The sequence below is a fragment of the Ambystoma mexicanum genome, chromosome 12 (genome assembly GCF_040938575.1).
Source record: "Ambystoma mexicanum isolate Mex_15411 chromosome 12, UKY_AmexF1_1, whole genome shotgun sequence".
NCBI lineage: Eukaryota > Metazoa > Chordata > Amphibia > Caudata > Ambystomatidae > Ambystoma > Ambystoma mexicanum.
Genome location: NC_090936.1, coordinates 89932489 through 89953801, shown reverse-complemented (window position 1 = coordinate 89953801; position 21313 = coordinate 89932489). Strand labels below are relative to the sequence as shown.

The following is a 21313-nucleotide window of genomic DNA, read 5'->3' as shown; positions in this document are numbered from 1 at the left end:
GGGAATTGGTAACATATAAAGAAGATAAAGTATAATGGGGGAAATCATCGTTTTAATAGATTCCAGACGGCCCCACCAGTAAAGGTAAAGGGGAGACCATGAGGATACTAGCTCTTTTACCCTGGCTAACAGGATTTCTGAGTTATGTTTACGAATACTATTACTGGCAGCAGAAATGTGAATACCTAAATATTTGAATCCTTGGGGACACCATTTCATACCTAAGGTACAAGTATGATAAGGTGTGCAATGTATGTTAAGGGGGAGAACCTTCGACTTATCTGTATATAGTGTGTAGCCCAGTGCTTTCAAAAACAGAGATTATATCTAGTAGGTATTGAGCACATTGCTCTGGGCTTTTTAAAAATAAAAATACATCAGCGTAAACTGCCCTTTTAATATGTGGAAGGGGATGAAAGAAGAAAATTGACCATTGACAAAGACTGCAGTTTTGGGATTTGAATAGAGGACATTCATAATAGAATAAATTAGGGGACCAAACCCATGCCACCTAAGAGCTTTGAACATAAAATCCCATTCAACTCTGTCGAAAGCTTTTTCTGCATCGAGAGCAACCGCAGCATGGGGATCATTTGATTTGTGTAGTATGTCTATATCATCTAGAAAAAGTCAAATGTTGGAGGACACCCTACCTTTTACATATCCAACTTGATCTTGCTTAAGAAGATTGGGTGAAAAGGGGAGGAGTCTGTTGGCTAAAGTCTTGGCATAAATCTTAATAAGGATTAATAAGGGAAATCGATAGTTTGTGGGAGTTCAGGATCTTTATTGGGTTTAGGGAATACAATTAGCATAGCCTCCGGAAATGAGCCTGGGGCCATGTTTTCTGAGATGAAACGAGTAAAGTTGGTTATGTTTAGGGACTAATAGATTAGAGAGGTGGGCAAGAAAATCAAAAGGAAAGCCATCCGGTACTGGGGCTTTCCCTTTTTTAAGATTTATAATAGCTAAAATGTATTTTGGGGGGTGGGGATAGTTGGAGCATTTAGTGATAGATTTGTCTGGGGTAGTAGTTACGGGGTATATTATGTACAAAATCATTAACAGCAGCGTTATTAGGAGGGGCTTCAGAGGTACATAAATTGGAATAACATTTTTTGAAGGCTTGAACAATTTCCTTATGAGAATTTTCTGTTCCCTGAAGGATGTTTAATAACTACAATGTTTTCTTTTTCTTTTTGAAGTTTAAAGTATGATGCCAAAGATATACTAGTTTTATTGGAGAATTGATATATTTTAGCTTTATATTTAAGCAGGTTGGTACATTGATATTGCCTTATGATTTTGTTATATTGAAATCTTAACTTCAGAATGTCCTTGGGAATAGAGGTAGAATTAGTACGGGCAAATTGGGTTTCAAGGGGTTTAAGCTGTCTGAGAATGGATTCTGATTCAAATTTGAGTTTTTTCTTCTTGTTGGCAACAACGCAAATAATATGACCCCTAAGAACTACATTATAGCAGTTCCAATTATTAGTGATAGATCTGTCTTGATTCTTACCCTCAGAGAACAATTTGTTGTTGTTTTGTGATAAGAATGCGTAAATGATTAATAATGTAATAGGTTAATATTACATCTCCATCTGCTGGATTTGCGAGAGTTTATTGGGGAAGCCATTTGAATGTATACTGGGGCATGATCAGAGATAGTAATGGATTCTATCTGGTCATCAAGGAGGAGATGAATCATGGAGTTGGGGGATGAAAATATAAAGTTGCAAAGGAATTGTGGGGTGTGGAGTAAAAGGTGAATTCAGAATCAGTAGGGTGGGGTAATATGCCATGCACCACTAAGGCCCAATTCAGATATAAAATGGATAAACTGTGTATGAGAGGTGGTATTGATATACCGCACGTCATATTTCCTATCTAGGAAGGGGTCTACAACCTGATTACAATCTCCACATGCAATCAGATTGTGGGGGTTACATTGAAGCACATGATTACTGAGTTGCCTCGAAAAGGTGGGATCTGCAGATGTTGGGCCATAGATATTAAGAATCGTGTATTCCGTAGAGTCTACTAATATCTTGAGAATAACCCATCTTCCTAAATTGTCAGATTCACTGGATAACACTTTACATTTGAGGGCTTTGGTAATAAGTGTAATGACGCTGTTCTTTTTAACATTTGCAGCACTAGAAAAGACCTGTCCCACCCAGTGCCGCTTAAGTTTTGTTGCTTCTTTATCTGAGAGATGTGATTCTTGAATGCAGGCTATTAAGTGCTTTAGTGTATTGAGATGGGATAGTGCTTTTTGTCTTTTGATAGGATTATGTAATCCTTTAACATTCCAAGAAAATATATTAAGAGGCATATGTCTTGAGGGTGAAATCTTGTATATTTTCAAAAACAGCAAATCAAATGATACATTTTCATTAAAACTGTAATGCATGTAAGCATATAATATGTGGATGTACCCAGCAAAGTGGATGGAAACATGAAGGGAGGGAAACAGAAGGAAGAAAGTGAAACAAACAGTGAAGATAGCCGTCCGATAGCACAGCAAGTAGAGCGCTCGCTTTGACATCTGTGCAGAGCCTGCTGACACAGGTTTGAATCCTGTTAGGGCCAACCTCAGCCTTTCATCCGTCTGAGGTTGATAAATGAGCACCGCACACTGTGGGTAATAAGCAGCGCTCATTGATACCTGAGGGTTCGTAGCGCTATATAAATGCTAAATTATTATTAATTATTAAGACATGGAGATCGGTAAAAGAGAAACATATCCAAAAACTATTGATAGAACTGTGGCTGACCAGAACCAGCCGCACCAATCCATGTAAAGATTAATGGGGGAGGAGAGCCGGAAAAGAAAAAGGCCTGCCAATCCCTGCTCCGGTGGAGGAAGTCATAATTCAAAATGTAGTACGTACAATGTCATAAGTTCATTCAAATGATGGGGTTAGAAGTATCCATATTGTTCCTTTTATGAGACTGGATGTACTTTCTTATGTCCGCCGAATTCTGGAAGGTTTAGGTATGCCCATTTCAGGTTACTTTTAGGATAGCAGGATGGATACTGCCATATCTGGCATTTAACTGCCTAAGGGCTGGTCTAAATGCCAAGAGTTCTTTCCTGCTTGCCGCAGTTATCTTGGAGACATCTTGTGTAATGAAGATTTTCTTTCCTTCACATACCAGCTGCTTAATTTTCCTGACTTTTTCCATAATGAGAGTAATGTGGGTGAAATCCAGGAGGTCTAGTATAAGGGTTCTGGGTGGACGGATGGTGCTTAGAGGTGAATTGATGGGACCAATTCGATGTGCTCTTTGAATATTCAGCTGCACAGATGCCGGTAGGTCGAGAATCTGAGGTAGAAACAAATATAAGAAGGCAATAGGATTATCTTTTTCAATTCCTTCAGAAGGACAACAATGCGTAGGTTGATCCTCCTATTCCTGTTTTCAAGATTCTCAGCCTGCTGTTGTAAGGAGGCAATTGTAATTTCCAGATTAGTGATTTATTAGAGGTATATTCTGTGTCGCCAACTCGCCTTTCCATTTCATTCATCTGAGATTCAAAGACAGACCATATATTGTCTAATTGCTGCAATTCAGCATTGGTGTCCTTCATGAAGGGCTTGACGGCCCTTATTTCTGAAAAAAATGGTCTGCATGACAGGGTCCACTGTATCTTCTTTGAATGTCGGAGATTCACTTTTCTGTCTTTTTAGGGTAGTAGGGAACAACAAGAAAGCCTCTTTTGTCTGTCCCTTTTTAGAAGCCATAATATATATGACATTATAAAGACAGTACAATTCAGTAGTATTCCCTGTCTTTCTCTTTCCTTTGTCTTTGGTTTTCTTTCCTCTCTCAAAACTTGCAATGAAAAGTTGAGCATTTAAAGCACACCCATGGAATAGTCTGAGCATCAGTCGAGAAGTTGGCTTAGGGAAGAAATTAGAAGGAAGGAGCAGAAGCTTTGAGGTGGGGCACGAGGGAAAGAAAAAAGTGGCAGTTCTCCCGCAGAAGCAGTTAGCAAATGAAGTAATCCTTCAAAAGGTCAAGAGTCTGACAAAAATTACTTAAAAGTAGCTTAAAATCCTGTTCGAATTGGTCCAATATCAGTGTCCGGGCCTTTAAATGAAGAAAAAAAAAACAAAATGAAAATACCTGTGTTGTGAGGGAAACTGCTATCCCAACGTGAGGCGTGCGTCCCATGTCGCAGCAGCCGACCAACTGACAGGAGACGTCGGCTACTTTCACTGCGGAATGACGCGGCTTCAGGCCCAGCCCACCGGGGGTTCTCACACAGAGATGCGGCCAACATGGACTACCTCAGATGGAGCCCCGGATTTCAGGAAGCTCAGGAATGCACGGCAGGACAACAAAGATCCCCCTCCCCTCCCCCCAAATTGTACTACTCTTAACAGGGATATGGAGGCACTTAATTTAGTTGCCCCGGCTTCCATTCTTCCACTCTCTTCCCCTTGGAGAAGAAGGCCTTTGAAAATGCCCTTGCTGTTTTTTTAAAACAAAAGTCACAAACCCTGACACCCTATACACACATGTGCACAGGCGCACACACCCACCATCAATCGCCCCCACACACGCACCTTCAATCGCACACACAATTATGCAAGTTCGTGAATAGCAAATATTCTTCTCTGAAATATTTGTTTTCTTGCTATGACACATCTACATTACTTGTTAGAGGTCAAAGCATCTTGTGGCAAGCACAAGCCTAGCGTTACCAGCCTTTTCGACTAGGGAGTTAGTCTTTGTCTATGTAAAAAGGGGAGAGGCACATATGTCTTTAAGAATTAAAGGCAATCTACTCAACATTGAAGTCATTCCTACCACTTTTGTGAGTGATGATGGGCCTAATCCAACACCTGTAGACTCAAGGTAAGGAAGCGCAAGCCCACCTACTTCCATTCTCTCTGTAATTGTTTTGTTTTTTTAAGTTTGTTTGGGAGAGGTCATTACACTGTATCTTTCTGGTTGTGGTCTGTCTAGCCACATTGAATAACATATAGGGTAAACAACCTTAACACTGTGAAAAATAACTTTAAGAACCATCTTTCGAATGGATTGTGTACTCCAACGTATTCCTCATCTTTGATTCTCCCTTCCAGTTTCGGTTGCTTTGGAACAAATGTTCTTGGTAGAGGGCGCTGTGCGTCAATACGTTGGGTCGATGTCCCCCGAAGGCCTACGTCGAGGGGGACGTTATCGGGTATACAAGTAGAATGCCCTGGCCCGTTGGGCTCAGTTCCGTTTTTCCGCAGAATGTGTTGCTTAGGAGACTTTGCGTGTCTCGTTAGTATATTTCTACTAGGTAGTTCGTTCTTTCACAGAAAATCATTGAAGATGTCTTCATCATCAACCCTGACTACCCCTCGCTCCGGTTTCAAGAAGTGCAAAGAATGCAGTTAAAAAATGTTGGTCACAGACCTGCATCGATCTTGCCTATGGTGTTTGAGAGAAGGTCACGACACGGAGGCCTGCTCGAAGTGTCAGGCGATGACGGGTAAAGCCCTGCGAGAGTGGAAGGGGAAATTACAGGTGGGTCGTAAAACAAAATCTGACCGATCCTCAACCGTCGAGTCTGTAGTTCATTCTCCTCGGCGCAAGAGTGAAAAATAGAGGTCGAGGTCCCGAAGTGGCTCCCGCCCTCATCGTCTTCGACGAAGAGATCGCAGAAGCAACACCACCGGTCGCCATCGTCATCTGACAATCTCCCAGAAAATGTTGGTGTTCCACCAAGCATTCTTCTGCATAGTGGTAGACATTTCGATTGGAAATGCTTGAAGTGTTCGAGAAGGCCAAGCCTCTGTCTGTGCCTTCATCGTAAGACGGCCGAGAGCGTTCCCGTGCCGAAACACACGCGCCCTCGAGGCCGGTGGATCGAAGAAAGACCTATCGAGAGCCTTCAATGTCTACGATGAAAAAGAGTCACTTGAGTCATGAGCGCTCGAAGGTCTTCGACGCCGTCCAAGGCTCCACATACTACGAAGGTGAAATCTTTGAAGGTGGTTGTCGAGGCCTCGACGCCATCAGCGCCAGTTATCTCGACGCCCTTGTAGACGTCGACACCAAAACCATCGGCGCTGAAGATTTCTAAGGTTTCAGCTCGGACCTTTGAGCATGTTGCAGCAAAAGAAAAAGCTGCTAAGCTTAAAAGCTTCCACAAAACAGACTCCACCTCCTGAAAAAACTAACACTCCTTTATCCAGGAAGGAGTATTTTAAATCCTGGTCTTCAATATTTGAAGAAGAGGAAAGATATGAGGAAGAGGAGGTTCCTTTTGGCCTGGAGTATGGTACTCCTAATGTGCCAGAGTGTTTAATCTCTGAAGAAAGTAGAATGAAAGACCTTATTGACACTGCACAATGCCAGTGGTGTGGATACATCGCCAGTGACTGAGTTTGGCAAATCAGAGCCAGGCGAACACGCTGACTCTTCTTATCGACACCTAATGTCAAAAGTGGTAGACTATTTAGGCTGGGCCAAACCACCATCTCAGTTTATAGGACATTCTAGATCAAGGTCTACCTAAAGACCCACTTTTACCCTTCCATGTGGCCTTGCAAAATAAGGTGGCCAAGAATTGGGAGGCCCCGGATTCTATCCCTGCTGTGGATAAATTCCTCACTAGAAACTACTGCCCTTCCATTAGCGCGAGTCTTGTGGTCCAGGCAGCCACAGCTACAGCTACATCTAACAAAGCAGCGTACCCTACGATCCCTCTGGATAGGGACGACAAGCATGTGGATGGATGGGCATGCAAGGTATTTTCAGCTGCCATTATGGCCTTAAAGTTGGGCAACTCCACTTGTGCCTTAGCCAAGTTTTCGTACACTCTGTGGGAGTGCATCTCCATGGGACCGGAGCACATACCAGAAGGGGAGGGTTTCCTAGCTATCGTTAGAGATGGCAAAGAAGCCATGCAGGGAATCCCTTCAATCTGGATTTGACACTGCAGATAGCATTAGCAGGTCCATGGCTGCTAGCACCGTTATGCACAGGTTTACGTGGTTGCGGAAGTCTGGTTTCCCACCAAATGAGCAGTCCCGTCTTCTGAACATGCCATTTGACAGGTCTCACCTTTTTGGCAACTAGGCTGACGAGAGTCTTGAGAGGTTGCAGACTTCAAGCGGCTACCAAATCTTTAGGGGCCGCTGTTAGGCAACATCAGCCTTTTTGTTCATCAGGACATTCTTGGAGGGGACGATCCTATCGTTTACTATTCCTCATTTGAAAAGGTGAGAGGAATGGCCAGTCAAAGATGCCAAAGAAGAAACCCTTGTGGCGGACGAGGAAAAAGTGCAAAGCCAGCTCCAGGTACAGCTTCCTTGCCATCAGCAGCTGCAGCCACTGCCTCAAAATGGTTTGAGAGCTTGCGTCACGAAACACCAGTGAGGGTAAGGCTGTCACAACATCTGGAAGAATGGCGAGACAATCCAGATGCCTGTGCTCAACAAACAATAGCCCAAGGTTAAGGCCATCCATTCTTAGCGCAGCCTCACAACAATCCACCAGGGAAACACTCTTTGATGATCCCAGATCCGCTCTTTGTGCAGGAGATATTAACTCTGCTAGAGAAATGTGCTATAGAACCGTTACCTCTAGCAGAGAGGAACCAAGGGTTGGTATTCCCCATATTTTTTGATCCTCAAGAAAGACTGAGGACTGAGACCCATCTTCCATTTGAGATACTTGAACAAGTTCCCCAGGAAGGACAAGTTCAAGATGGTTACTCTATCTCAGATCCTTCAGGCCCTCCAACTCCAGGATTGGTTGGTGTCATTGGACCTTCAGGATGCTTATTTTCATGTGCTGATCCATCTCCAGCACAGAAAATACCTGAGGTTCACTGTTGGCGGCTCGCACTATCAGTTTCGAGTCCTGCCATTCGGTTTGACCTCCGCCCAGGGGATCTTCCCCAAACCGATGGTGGTGGTGGCAGCGTATCTCAGTAGAGGAAGGATTCATGTCTACCCCTACTTGGACGATTGGCTGATCAGGGCAAGCTCTCCTGAGCAAGCCCTGGATCATCTGAAGGTCACCTGCCACTCCCTTCACAGACTGGACTTATCCCTCAATTTAAAGAAGCCGCAAATAGCACCTTCCCAACGGCTCCAATACATCGGAGCTGTATTAGACACATCCTTGGGAAAGCGCTTGCCACCCAAGGAGAGGGCTCAAGACATTCTTCAGATGGTTTCCAAATTTCAAAGCGCCCAAAATTTTCTGGCCTACGATTTCTTGAGGTTGCTTGGCCTCATGGCATCCTGCATTTTTCTGGTGCCGGAAGCCTGCCTGAGAATGAGATCCCTTTAATGGGCTCTGAGAACTCAATGGTCCCAATTCTCAGCAAGGATGACGGACCTGCTCCAGGTTCCAAGCAAGGTCATGCAGGATCTCCTGTGGTGGGCCTGCAAGGACAATATTCTGAAAGGAGAACATTTTTGGCAACCATTGCCAGAGATTACAGTAGTGACTGACACCTCACTCACTGGTGGGGAGCCCACGACAACAATCTGACAGTCCACGGTCGTTGGTCTCCATCGGAGTCTAAACTACACATCAATCTTTTGGAGCTGAGGGGCAATCAGACTAGCACTGAAGGCCTTCCTGCCCTCTGTACGGGGAAAGAATGTCCTGATGACGGAGAACACAGTGGTCATGCATTACCTCAACAAAAAAGGAGTTGTAGGGTCACTACCACTGTGCAGAGAGGCAATGCAGCTGTGGTACTGGGAAATTCAGGAAGGAATCTCCTTATCAGCAGTTCACCTCGCCGGGGATGAAAACACGACGTCAGACGCTCTGAGCAGGCAGGGTGCAGTGTCCCACGAGCGGGAACTAGCTCAGGAAGTCCTTCAAGAGATCTTTGCCCTTTAGGGAACCTTTCAAGTAGACCGGTTTGCAACCGGAGTCAACCGGAAGTGCGAAAGGTATTGCTGAAGGGAATTTCCTCCGACAGGAGCTCTAGGAGACGCGTTCTTGGTGGATTGGGAGTTCACACTACTATACGCGTTCCCTCCGATCCCCGTCATTCTTCAAGTAATCAGGAGGTTGAGACTGTTAGGAATACGCATGATAATTGCCCCGGATTGGGCCAGGAGAACGTGGTACCCGGACCTTCTTGACATGTCCATCTGTCCTCCGATTCATTTTCGGCAGAGAGAGTATCTTCTCTCACAAAGGGGGGAGGACAGGTTCTCCATCCAGAGGTCAACACTCAGCCTTCATGCTTGGTTTCTGAAAGGCAGAGATACAAGGATTCAGACCTCCCGGATGACGTCATAGAGGTGTTGCTTTCGACAAGAAGGCCAGCAACAAAGTCCCTGTACCATTGCCATTGGAACAAGTTTTGCGACGGGTGCAGGGAAGAGAATGTTTATCCTTTTTCTATGTTCAATTCCAGAGGAGTTATCTTTACTCTTACCATTGGCACATAAAGGTCTCAATGTTGGGACCATTAAAGGTTACCTGGCAGTGCTTTCCATCTTCAAGCGCTCTTCGGAAGAATGCTCCTATTTTAAAATTACCTTGGTGATTCAATTCTTAAACGGGCTCCCAAATGTTTTCCCACCTTCTTCTTTTCAAGTCCCAGTTTGGGACCTTAATCTGGTTCTAAAGTTTTTAATGTGTGCCCCATTCAAATTCTTGCACACATGCCCATTGAGCTTGTTAACCTTTAAAACCATATTATTGGTCGCATTGGCATCTGCACGTAGAGTGAGCGAGTTGCAGCCACTTTCTTCCAGGCCCCCCTATACCATGTTCCACAAGGACATGGTTGTGTTGAGAGTAAGACCCTCCTTCCTACCTAAAGTTGTATCTGATTTCCATCTGAATCAGAAGATTATTCTGCCGGCTTTCTTCCCCCCCCCCCCCCCCCCCCAGGAGGAAAATCTCCATGGGTTGGACCCTAAAAGAGCTTTAAGCTTTTATATTTCTAGATTCTCCAAGATCAGAGTGGATGACCAACTATTTATTGGGTATACCATATGAAAATTGGGTCAAGCTGTTTCAAAACAGACCTTATCAAGGTGGATTAAACTTGCCATCTCGGAATGTTACAAAATGGCAGGCAAGGACCCGCCAGAAGGCTTAGAGGTATAGCCTCTTCGTCATCAAGGGGTGTACCTAATCTATCTGTGATGCTGCAACATGGTCATCACAGCAAACATCCACAAAGAATGACTAGATGTTTCCCACTCTCAGGATGTTGCCTTTGGTAAGGCAGTACTGTATTCGCCCTTATAAAATGCTGACAATCTCAAATTCTACTCCCTCCACCAAATTCTGCATACTGCTTTGGGAGTCTATCAAAGATGAGGAATACGTTGGAGGACACAATCCATTCCAAGAACAAGTTACTTACCAACTGGTAACGTTCTTTCGATTGGATGTTCATCCAATGTATTCCTCATCGCCCTCCCATCCTACCCCTCTGTAGAATTTCCTATGTGGTTACAACTTCAGCTCTCGCAGGGCTGTCTACTGCCTGCCTACACTGACAATCAACACGAACCGGAGGGAAAAACAGAACTGAGGCCAACGGGTGCCACACGTGCAACTTGTATACCCGATGACGTCACCCTCGACAGAGGCCTTCGAGGGACATCGATCCAACGCCATCGACGGACAGCGCCCTCTGCTGAGACAATTTTTGCTGAAGCTGGACTTTATTATCAAAGATGAGGAATACGTTGGAGGAATGTTACCAGTTGGTAAGTAACTTGTTCTTTTGTGTCATGGGATGAGCAGTGAGAACAATATCACACAAACGGTAAAAATCACTCAGCTGCCGCTAGCTTGTCCTAGGTACATTGACAAAGAAACCAAAAAGCCATTAGGGAAAAAGTTGCATTTATCCCAACTGCTCTTCACTGTAAGGTCTTGTGTGCGATTGCAAAAATACAAGAATTCCAAAAGAGAGCCAACGTTTCTCAGTACTGATGAGTCAGTTTCCCCATAAGAATGAGCAAAACAGGCAAGGGAAGTAAAGACCGCCAAAAGTCAGGTTAGGGTTACAAAAATAAGCAGAAAGACTGGGGGTGCCATAGGAATGTATGGAGGGAAAAAAAGGTGCAAAAAGAAAATCTTTCCTAAGCGTCTGTGAAGAAACAAGCCATTCAGCAAAAAGCCTTCCTCCAGGCAGACTGTACTTGCACAGCGTACTTCCATGCTCCGTGTTCCAAGTGGTTATTAGCTCGTAGTGCAGCAGAGTTGTCATAAGTGTAGAAACAAGGCATGCAGCAAAAAGCCTTCCTCCGCGCAGACTGTGCTTGCGCGACCCAACCACCTATAGTTCAGGATAAGTGCATTCTGTTGTATGTACTATAAAGAATCGCTATCCGGTGTATATTCACAATAGTTAACGTACAGATATTGATTTTAATTCACTGTTTACTGATCTGTGAAGTTTTCCCTTCGGAATATATTCTTACTTATGCATTTCCAGACGTGCATCTTTGGAAGGGCCCATGGGAGTGGTTGAAGGGTAGGGTGGACTGTGAGCACGTATGGTTGAAATTAAAATGTGCAATCATTTTTTTTACAGGGTCTCTAAAACCTGACTGAATTAATTTCCCTTGTTGACCTTTTTGATGTTTTGCATACTTTATTTGTGGATATTTTTGTTTTATTTAGATGTGCAATGCTTTGCTGTATGGAGCTCAGAAATATTTTCTTTTTATTAATGTGTGCAGGTAAATTAAATAGTGATGATTTCTTTTTTTTTGTAAAACTCGATGTATCAAGTTTACACATGTTAAAAATATCTAGTTTAATTGTTGATTCATATAGTTTTGATGGTTTCACATGGAAAAATATTAAGCGTTTCAATTATTATATTGTACAATTCATATATTTTGTTTGTTTTGACTGCAGAACTGGAATTATTTTTCTGACAATGAGACAGAGAGCGTTAAAATGATGGAAGAGGTAGAAAAACTGTGTGATCGCCTTGAGCTGACTGGGTATGTTACTGTTTGTTCTCTCACTTGTTAATTTTGTGTGTACATTAATACCATTGTACTTGAAATTGGCAGAATCACAACCTGAGGACGGATTATGAAACATTTGCAATTTACACACGCGCCATTGCATTTGCTTTTGTTTGTTTATTCATTTTTAATGCAAAGGCGCACCAGACCCGGGGGTATCAGGGCGCAGCAGATTACGACAGATGCAAAGCTTAAATTATCTGTTAAAAAACATAGGAAAGGATACAGCATATGTACACATTGAACAATATTACAGGATATAGGCAAGAGTATGGCAAATTATCAGAATTATACACAGAGAGAAATCTATACACAGGATACATGTGTGCGAATTAAACAATGTTACATGATATGGGCAAGGGTATGGCAGATGATCAGATTATACACAGAGAAAAATCTATATACAGCAAACTTTAGGTTAAGAATATTTGATTGACTATACATACATAATACCGAGGAGTAGCCAGGCCTACAGGTTGGTGGATTTGAGCCAGTTGATGTAGTTGCCTCTAAAATTCAGGTATGGTTGATCTTCCCTGAGTGTATGTGGCAGAGAGTTTCAGAGTTTGGCAGCTTTCACAGGAAAGCTATTGCCACCTACCTTAGTGAGTCTGAATCTGGGAATGGTGAGGCAGTTCCTGTTACTAAGTCTCAAAGGTCTGATGGATGTTCTCCTGTGGAATCTATCCATAAAATTGCTTGGGGCAGCATTGTTAAGTGCTTTATGGGTGAGGGAAGCAGTTTTTAGGAGAATTTTGTTTTGGGTCGACAGCCAGTTATGTTGGCGCATAGTCACTGAGATGTGTGATCCTCTGATCACACCCAGAGCAGCTTTTAGGGCATTATTTCGGAGGATGTGTACCCTCTGAATGATTAATTTATTTGCGCCATTGTAGAGGGTGTTGCAATAATCTAGCCTAGAAAGTATCAAGGCTCTGGCTAAGATCATGCAATTGTCATTCGGCAAAAAGGGTTTGCCTGTCCTAATGAGTTTACAGGTGTAAGCGATGGCCGAGGCCATTGACAACACCTGTTTGTTGAAGGAGAGGGTAGAGTCAAGGTAGAAGCCAAGGGGCTTTACTCCTTGGCCACCTTGATGAGGTTCCCATCAATAGTGAAAGAAGAGAACTCCTGGCCTAATTTCTTTAGGTTGGAGTGCGTGCCCAAGATAAGGAGCTCGGTCTTGTCATCATTCAGGCATAGACCGGGGATAGCCATCCGTCCCTGGATGATGAGATACTCTATTCACCAACGCCAAATCCTTGTCGTAATCCCCGGAACGTGGGAGGAGAATCTGAGTATCATCTGCATAGTTGGTGTAGGTGATACCCAGAAGGTCCAAATCATCAAACGGGCTTGGTGAATATATTGTATAATGCAGGGGAGACACAAGAGCCCTGGGGGACACCGCACCTGATTGGAGTAGGGTCCGCAGCTGCTAACGGGGTGAAGACCCTCATGGTTCTGTCGCTCAGGAATGATTCTATCCATTTGATGGCCTCTGTGGAAAAGTGGGCCATCGAGTCCAGGTCGAATGCGGATGAGAGGTCTAGTAATAGGAGGAGAGCCGTTTTGCCTTTTCTCTTAGCTCATCGACCTGGGATTTCAAATCAATGAGGGCGGTTTCTGTTCCTTGCAGGGGGCAGAAGGGTATCCAGTCATTATGTCGAATGCAATAATTTCGAAAAACAAAAATGTCGACTTTTTTCGACTTTTTTCGATTTTATATGTTAATAATAAATATTTTATTAAACTTTTTTTAAAAAAAATAATTAAAGGTATTTCCGTGGGGGGTGGGGGTGATGGGGAGGATGGGGGGGGTTGGGGATAGGGGTTTGGGATGGTTTTTTTAATAATTAATTAATTATTTAATATTATATTAAAGATGTTTTTAAAATAATTAAAGGTATATCTATGGGGGGTGGGGGGGATGGGCAGGAGGGGGGGGGTTGGGGTAGGGGTTTGGGATGGGGGGGTTGGGGGGGGGACCCCCCCCCCATAATAAATGTTACTATCTGGGTAAAAAAAAAAAAAAGTGTTTTGGGTTTTCGATTTTTTTTTTCGACATTTTTTTTTCGAAATTATGACTTTTCCTATTATATGTATGTATTTTCGACTTTTTTTACATTCGACATTTTTTTTTCGACATTTTTGTATTTCGATATTATTTTTTCGACATTATGACTATGAACCGGGCAGAAGCCTGATTGTCTTGCTTCCAGGAGATTGTGGAGTTCCAAATATTTTTGGATCTGAGTGTAGGCAATCTTATGCAGTATTCTGAGCAAGAAGGGTACCGTCGTGATGGGACGGTAGTTAGTGGGAATTAAACAGTCTAATGTCTGCTTCTTTAGCAGTGGGAGCACCCAAGATTGTTTTAAGTTGCCGGGAATGATGAGGCATTGACAAGTTTGGAAATAAAAGGAGCAAGATCTCTTGCAGCGTCTTTTGTGATCTGTGCTGGGCAAAGGTCACCCTGGCAATTGGAGGGCTTCAGTGACATAACTTTTTCTACCTCAAGTGTAGTAGTTTTCGTAAAGTAGAATCTAGCTAGTTGGTCAGGTGGTGTCTCAATGGAGCAGGGGGGCTGAGTTATTCAGCTCTAGTAATAAGTTAAGGGAAGCTTTTTTTGGCTATGTTGTTCTGTAGAGTGGTTACTTTATTGGACAGTGCCTATTGGATTTTTGAGCACCATATTTTGTTTTTGGTGCAGATATCAGGTGTGTGAATAGGTGACTCTTAATTCGTTTGGTGAACAATTCCTACATACTGGAATTGCCATTAGATATACGTTTGTTGTAAGAATTGTGTTTAGCCAGGCATATTTCCTTTTTGTATTGGGCTGATGTTTTGGTTAGTTCGGACTTGTCTCCTGACGCAATTTCATTTGCACTCGTGCAAACAGTGCTTATTAAAATGCCCAAAGTCAATGGTAATTTAACTCATGCTGAGCTTTCTAGAGACAATCTTCCATGTTTCATATCACTTAGTTGGGGTTATCAGTCAATCTTTGGATTTCATCACAGTTTGCAAAATTCCACAAGAATGAGGAAATATTATTTCACAATTTGTACCATAGCATCATATAGGCAGACATCAAATCATTAATTTCACAAGAACCTATCTGCTTAACAAGTGAGGTCACCATGGTGAAAAATATTTATCCGTCAAGAACGAATTTCAGAAAATTCAAACCATGGCATATTTCTGTATTCATTAAATTATAGTTTGCGCAGTGCAAAACAAGATAGTAACAGCCGGAAAGCCGAGGTATAAAGTACAAAGTAAAAATGGCCCTCTCCAGTGTTAACAGTTTACCCAAAGGGACTTCATAAGATACTGTTGGGGAGATGTATCCGTTTTATGCTTAATCCCTTCTCCTAGTGAGACCCCCAGCACTTTTTGCTGGACTTCTGGACCTTTTTCTTGTTCTTGTGAATGAGGGGAGCCTTTTTCCCCCCTCATCCATTCCTTTTGCTATGATCATGGGAGCCCTGTTCATTGTGTTTTTTACTCTATTTTATGGAGTCATACTTGCCTCCATCATTTTTAAAGGCATCCGTGTTTCACTTTTACAGCACCCTATGTGCAGTTTTGCTGGGAGCCCTTTGGGCTCTCCTTTTTATATTTCATTTCCCTTAAGAACTACTGTTCCCAAGGTTAGAGGGATACAATTGAACCTTCTTGGCTTTTCCTTTTGAGAGATTAGCCCAAGTGCTGCAGGGATACCTAGTATCCCCTTTCTCTCCGCTCCTGTAACATTTGTGTTACAGTAACAACCCTATAGTTATGGCTGGTGGCAGTGGACGTGTTCTACCGACTAATGTGCTATTTTTGCCCGCAGGCTGTATTCACAGCTGCAGCTATACACATTATGGTCACCTTGGTTCCAACATGGTGGCTCCTTTCTTTTTTCGACATTTCTTGTGTGGTTGTCCTTTCTTGGCCCTTCTACCATCCTGGGGGGAGGAGGTCCTGATTTCAGTTTTGTCTTCGGCGGGAACCCTTTGTGTAGCCCACCCGAAACTCTGCTATCCTTTGCCTTCTGGTGTGCCTGAAAGGAACCAGTACCCACCGGGGGGGAGAAGTTGTCCCGATTGGACAGCCACCTGGCCCTTTATGTAAACTACAGGGCGAGTTTGGTTTGCAGAGGATGAGTGTGAAATTCTGATAAAAGGTGAGGTTCCTGAGGCAGAAGGCAAGTTGATTACTGGAACCGAAGATCTGAAGAAGACGACCAGAGACACCTGCAGCCCCTTCCTGTAACCGTGAAGAGACCACTGCTGTCCTGACCCCATTTTTGTTTGTTTATTAATTTGTAAGGCGCACCGAACCCAGGGGTAACTGGGCGCAACTAATACAAGTATAATTAAAGCTTGGGTTACATGGTCAAACAGGTTACATATATATATATACAGGAAGCAGATAATTGTGCAAAATAAGCAGCAATACTGTACATTAGACAGGTTGCCTGTAGCTGCATGGAAAACAGATTAGTGCAAGATAAACAGTAGTGATATACATTAGGTGGCAAAGTTAGGTAGGTGCTGGGTAAGCAGGACTCAGTAAAATGTATTAATTCAGGCAAAGTGTGTCATGGGAGTGAGAAGGTTGCATGTTAGTGTGCAGAAAGGATGGGTCAAATGTCATTAGTTCGCAGCCAGTTTAAAATGTTTCGTCTGAAGCTAAGGAAGGATTGGTCTGCGCTAAGAGCAATCGGTAATGCAGTCCAAGACTGGGCAGCTTTCACTGGGAAGCTATTTCCTCCAGATTTTTTTATCTTGAATCTGGGTAGTTTGGACAGAAGGCATGTTCGTTCTAGAGGGGCGGGTGGAAGTCTTTTTTAACAGTTCTCTCAATTAAGTAAGGGGGAGCTGAATTGTTAAGGCACTTAAATGTGAGTGACACTGTTTTGAGAAGGACTCTTAACTTTTATCTTCAGCCAATGGTTTTCTCTTCTAATTTCTGAAACATGTTCTTTGTTGGGTATGTTTGGAGCGGTTCTTAGTGCATTGTTTTGTAAGATTTGGATTTTGTCCAGGATGTACTTGTTTTGACAGAGGAGCTCTGAAGAGGAAGACTCCTTCCCTTTGGCTGGGTCGACCAGCTAGCCATAAGATGACCTGCAGCACGAGCCATCCTACGATGTGCTGTGACCTTCCTGGGGGTTCCAAACCAGCAATACCAGGGAATCTCCGACCCAATTGCAGTGCATCGTCTTCCTGTGAAATCCTACAGGAACTTTGGTCAGCTCAAGTTGGGCCTCCAGAGACAAGGTCCCCCTCCTCAAAGTCCCCACTCCAGAGTGCAGGACTGGAGAATCCAGGCGAATTGACCAGGCAGTTAACTTTCTTCCTGGGAGCTTGTTAAAAGGCACTAAACCTGCAGACCGACGTGGGAGTGTGAAGAATTCCTTGCTGAGAGTCCTTTCTCTTGGAAGCTGATGCGACATCCCTTCCAGAGTCCTGCCTTTCATCACCACGGCCAAGGAACAGGAGACTGGGTCCACCGCTGTAGCACTGTGAAAGAATCCAGCTGCATCTTCATCATTCCTAAGGTACTGTGGCACTCTGGGGTAGTACTTATTACCTCAAGCCATTTTGTCGCTCCTGTGTTACTGGAGTTCTGATTCCGATGTTTGGGTGTTCACCCATACTGTTCCCCAGGCCTAATGCCTGTGCGCCTATAGGGAGTCCTTAACAATGTCCCTGATAACTTTATGACCAACATAAGCATTCTACTTTTAATCGGATACTTTAGCTTGTCTGCTGCTGCCTTACCTGCATCCCCCCCCCTCGCTCCCCCATTCAAACTGACTCTGAAGAACTCCTAATTAGTTAGGGATGGACTACTAAAACCCTGTGGCCTGTGGAAAGTATTATAAGCCTATGAAAGTATTGAACTGCTATTGCTGGTGGTGAATAACCATTTTCATTCCTACAACAGAATCTTTTCTGAGTGAACTGTACATTTCATTACTATTAACTTTCCCTCCATATTCCATGTACCCCCAAACGTTTTGCTTTAGTTTTACATCTTGTCCTGACTTTTTACAGAGAAGTGACGCCTTCAGCTTTGCCTCCCTGGCCTTTTTGCTAATTTGTCATGGGTAAACCAGTCCTTCAGACTGTCAGTACTGGGAAACTGTTTTCCTTTTGTCTTTTTACATGTTATCTGTTTGGGTAACTTTTTCATATTGCACAAAATATCGTTCAATGTAGTGATTTGGGCATACTTTTGTATCACCCTAGACTTGCATCAAAGGGATTTTTGGTTAGTTTTAAATGTGCCTAAAGACAAGCTGGTGGCAGCAGTAACATTTTTACTATTTTTGCTATATTTGTAGTTGGCTCTCTTGTGCTTACCACGTTTGGCTACTAACTGTGGCTAGTGTCCTAAGGTGGCTGTGCCACGAGATATTTTGTTTTTTCTTTGTCCTTCTTCCTTAACAGATCAGGAATGTCTTTTTATGGTCATGCATTGGCCTGGGAAAGTTGTGGTTTTGCGGCTAGTGTGTGTTGTGACCCAGGAAATGGGTTGGGACTGTCTGATCCCAATCCACATACTGGTCCCAGTATGTCTGAGAGTATATGCATGAGTCAGACCCACAGTGGTCCCTGATTGGACCCCTGCTGCTGGTGTGCATGTGTGGGGCAGATTTTTCCATTGAAGGGATGAGTCTGATCACTCACCTGAATTTGTGATAAGAGGAGTCCTGCAGCCATACCAGCAGATCAGAAGAGGAGGCAAGTATCCGGTGTAGGAATGCACATGACAGAAGAGCCAAGGACGAATTCTAAAGAGGCCTGGCGACCATTTCTTGCTGCTGTCCCTGTGGAGCCCTGTCTGGCTACTGATCTGCGAAGACCCTTGCTGGTGCTGCAACCTTTTGAACTGATGGGACCAACCCGTTTCCACGCCTTCTCACAAGCCTGGAGCTTTCGGAAGCCTCCCTGGACCACCCGGAGTACTGACTGACAGGCTCTGTTTAGGGCTACTGTTTCAGAAGAGTCGCCGTTCCGCATTTTTGCCTGGGACTTCAGTGGTCTCCAGCTAGTCTTGCGAGTTGTTTTCCTGCCAAGTTTCAGCATCCCAACATCGATGTGTCCTGTTCTGGAAGGCTTTCTTTGTTCACGACTAGTGAGACGCCTTCTGTCGTCTGTGTGCGGTGACTGTTGCTGGAACTGGCCATCCCCCATCTGTAGAGTGTTTGAAGAGTCGTGCATCATCGGTGCTGGCTGCATTTATTCACTGGAAAGGGTTGCACTCTGCTCCTAGACCTGACCAGAAACTTGATTGCACCCGCAACTCCTGGGCAGATTCTACTGGATCCAACGGTGGGAAAACCTACCTCCAGAGGCCCCCATTCGACCTGCCAAGTCCTTTGGGAAAATCAGAGTAAGTGCAGTCAGTCTCCATGCTTACCGGTTCCCCTATCTCCTCCATTATAAAGTTTGTGAAGAACTTTGGATTTATATTCCATTCCATTGCTTTTTAACCGTAGTTGAAAAAGCTACTCTAGAAGCCAAGAAACTTTTATCACTTAACTGTAAACCCCTTTGAAAGACTTCTGGAACAATCTTCATACCCACAGGAACATTTCCCTACTGTTTCTCAACTTCTAAAGGTACTTTGTGAACTCTTGGGCACCCGTCCCCATTCAACTTAGGGTTTGACTTCTAAAGTTAGGGCTTTCATTCGTGTGTATTTCACTGTGTGGAATCATTGTGGACCTCTGACCCCACTCACCACTCCTAAGACGTAGCCTTGACCACTCTTCCACGCTTACCTTGATTGGTTTTGCTTAACTTCCAGAGTTCCCCTGTTCACTGTAACTAGGGCGGCTTCCTAAAATCTGTCCACCAAGCCAGATTTTAGAAATCCATTTTAACACCTGTTCTATGGGTAGGTTCCCACTTGGGATGGTCTACAACCACTTTTGTATCACACTAGGGCGTCTTCTTCGACTCTACTCTGTACTTCTCTTATCACATCTGTGACATTTTCAAAAAGTCACACTACCACCTGCACCTCCTCCGAGGTAATCTACCTTTTCTTACCTTCCCCCAGAGGCTCACTGTCTCCAGAGCCCTAGTTCTCTCCAATCTGCAAGTCTTTCTCAATCTTTCTACTTCTTCTCTCCGACCTCTTCAACGTATCTGGAACAGAACTGCAAGTCTTATTCTTGGTCTCAAGCCCAGGGACCACATCTCTCCGGCACTGTAATCACTCTACTCGCTCCCTGTGGCTGCAAGGATCAAGGTCAAGTCCCTCTGCATAGTCCCCAAGGCTTTCTTGTGCCTGGGCCCTTACTATCTACAACGCTTTCTTCCCAAATACTCTACTTATAGAGCCCTCTGCTCTGCATCCTCCAACTCTCTGCGGGTGAGCTGCTTCTCCAAACAGATAATTGGGGGAGATAATTATCTGCAGGTGCCTCCCTCTGGAACACCCTACCTTCCTCTCTCCGTCTTGAGCCGGACCGCCTTAAGTTCTGGAAATTCCTCAAGACCTCCCTCTTCTCTTCCACTTTCTCTCCCCCTCTCCCCTGCTAACCTCCTTTCTCTTCGCTTCTTCCCCTCCTTGCCTTCTCTTCCCCCACCTGCTCAGTTAGCTGACTGGTCACCTGGGGCACCTTCAGAGACTCACAGGTCACAGGCTCCCCGGCCAGTCCTGCACTTGCCTCCAGCCTCTGCAGTCTGCCTGGCACTACTGCAATATGTTCCATGAGAGGGGCAACCTCTCTGCACTTAACCCAGGTAGAGTTAAGACGCCCTTGTCTACCTCCCCCTCCTACGCACCTCCTGTTTTGCGCACTTGCACGAACTTGACTTGAAAGTTCTAAGCCTTGCAGCTCTGTCTGTCTGGTCCTCCCTCTGTGTTCCCTCCCTAGCTCGGTCGTGCTTGAAATAACTCCTGCATTGGATGACCAACCACCAAGCAATCTATGTTGCCAGGCCAGCACTGTAGTTCGATATGTATGTTCATCTCACCCCCCCCTCCCTCACCCCTTCTCTCCCCTCACTCTTTGCTAAGCACTTCACTAGTAGATATGCCTCCAGCCTAGCATGCTAGCTATTGTTGGATGATCATTCAGAATCTTCAAGGCCCGAGAAGGACAACTGTATTCCGTTGTTCCCTTCCAGCCTTTGAAGCACTTAACTTGTCTGTGCTTACAAATAAACAATGACTAGTCTCTTATACTTCATATTTTTGATTACTTTTTTCTGATGCTTGTTAATCTCCTTTGAATCACATGCTGTGCATATGGTCCGACATCCAGTGGTAACCGCAGAGTATTGCATCTTGTCTTTCGAGGATCG

At 44.2% G+C, this 21313-nt stretch overlaps 1 protein-coding gene across 1 annotated transcript in view; it reads left to right on the top strand.

Moving 5' to 3' along the window:
- DNAJC2 (DnaJ heat shock protein family (Hsp40) member C2) overlaps positions 1 to 21313 on the top strand; it is a 630220-nt gene that overhangs the window by 405834 nt on the left and 203073 nt on the right. The window contains exon 11 of the mRNA XM_069628062.1: positions 11875 to 11963. Within this exon, the coding sequence (XP_069484163.1) occupies positions 11875 to 11963 (89 nt within the window). The remainder of the gene's footprint in view (positions 1 to 11874; positions 11964 to 21313) is intronic.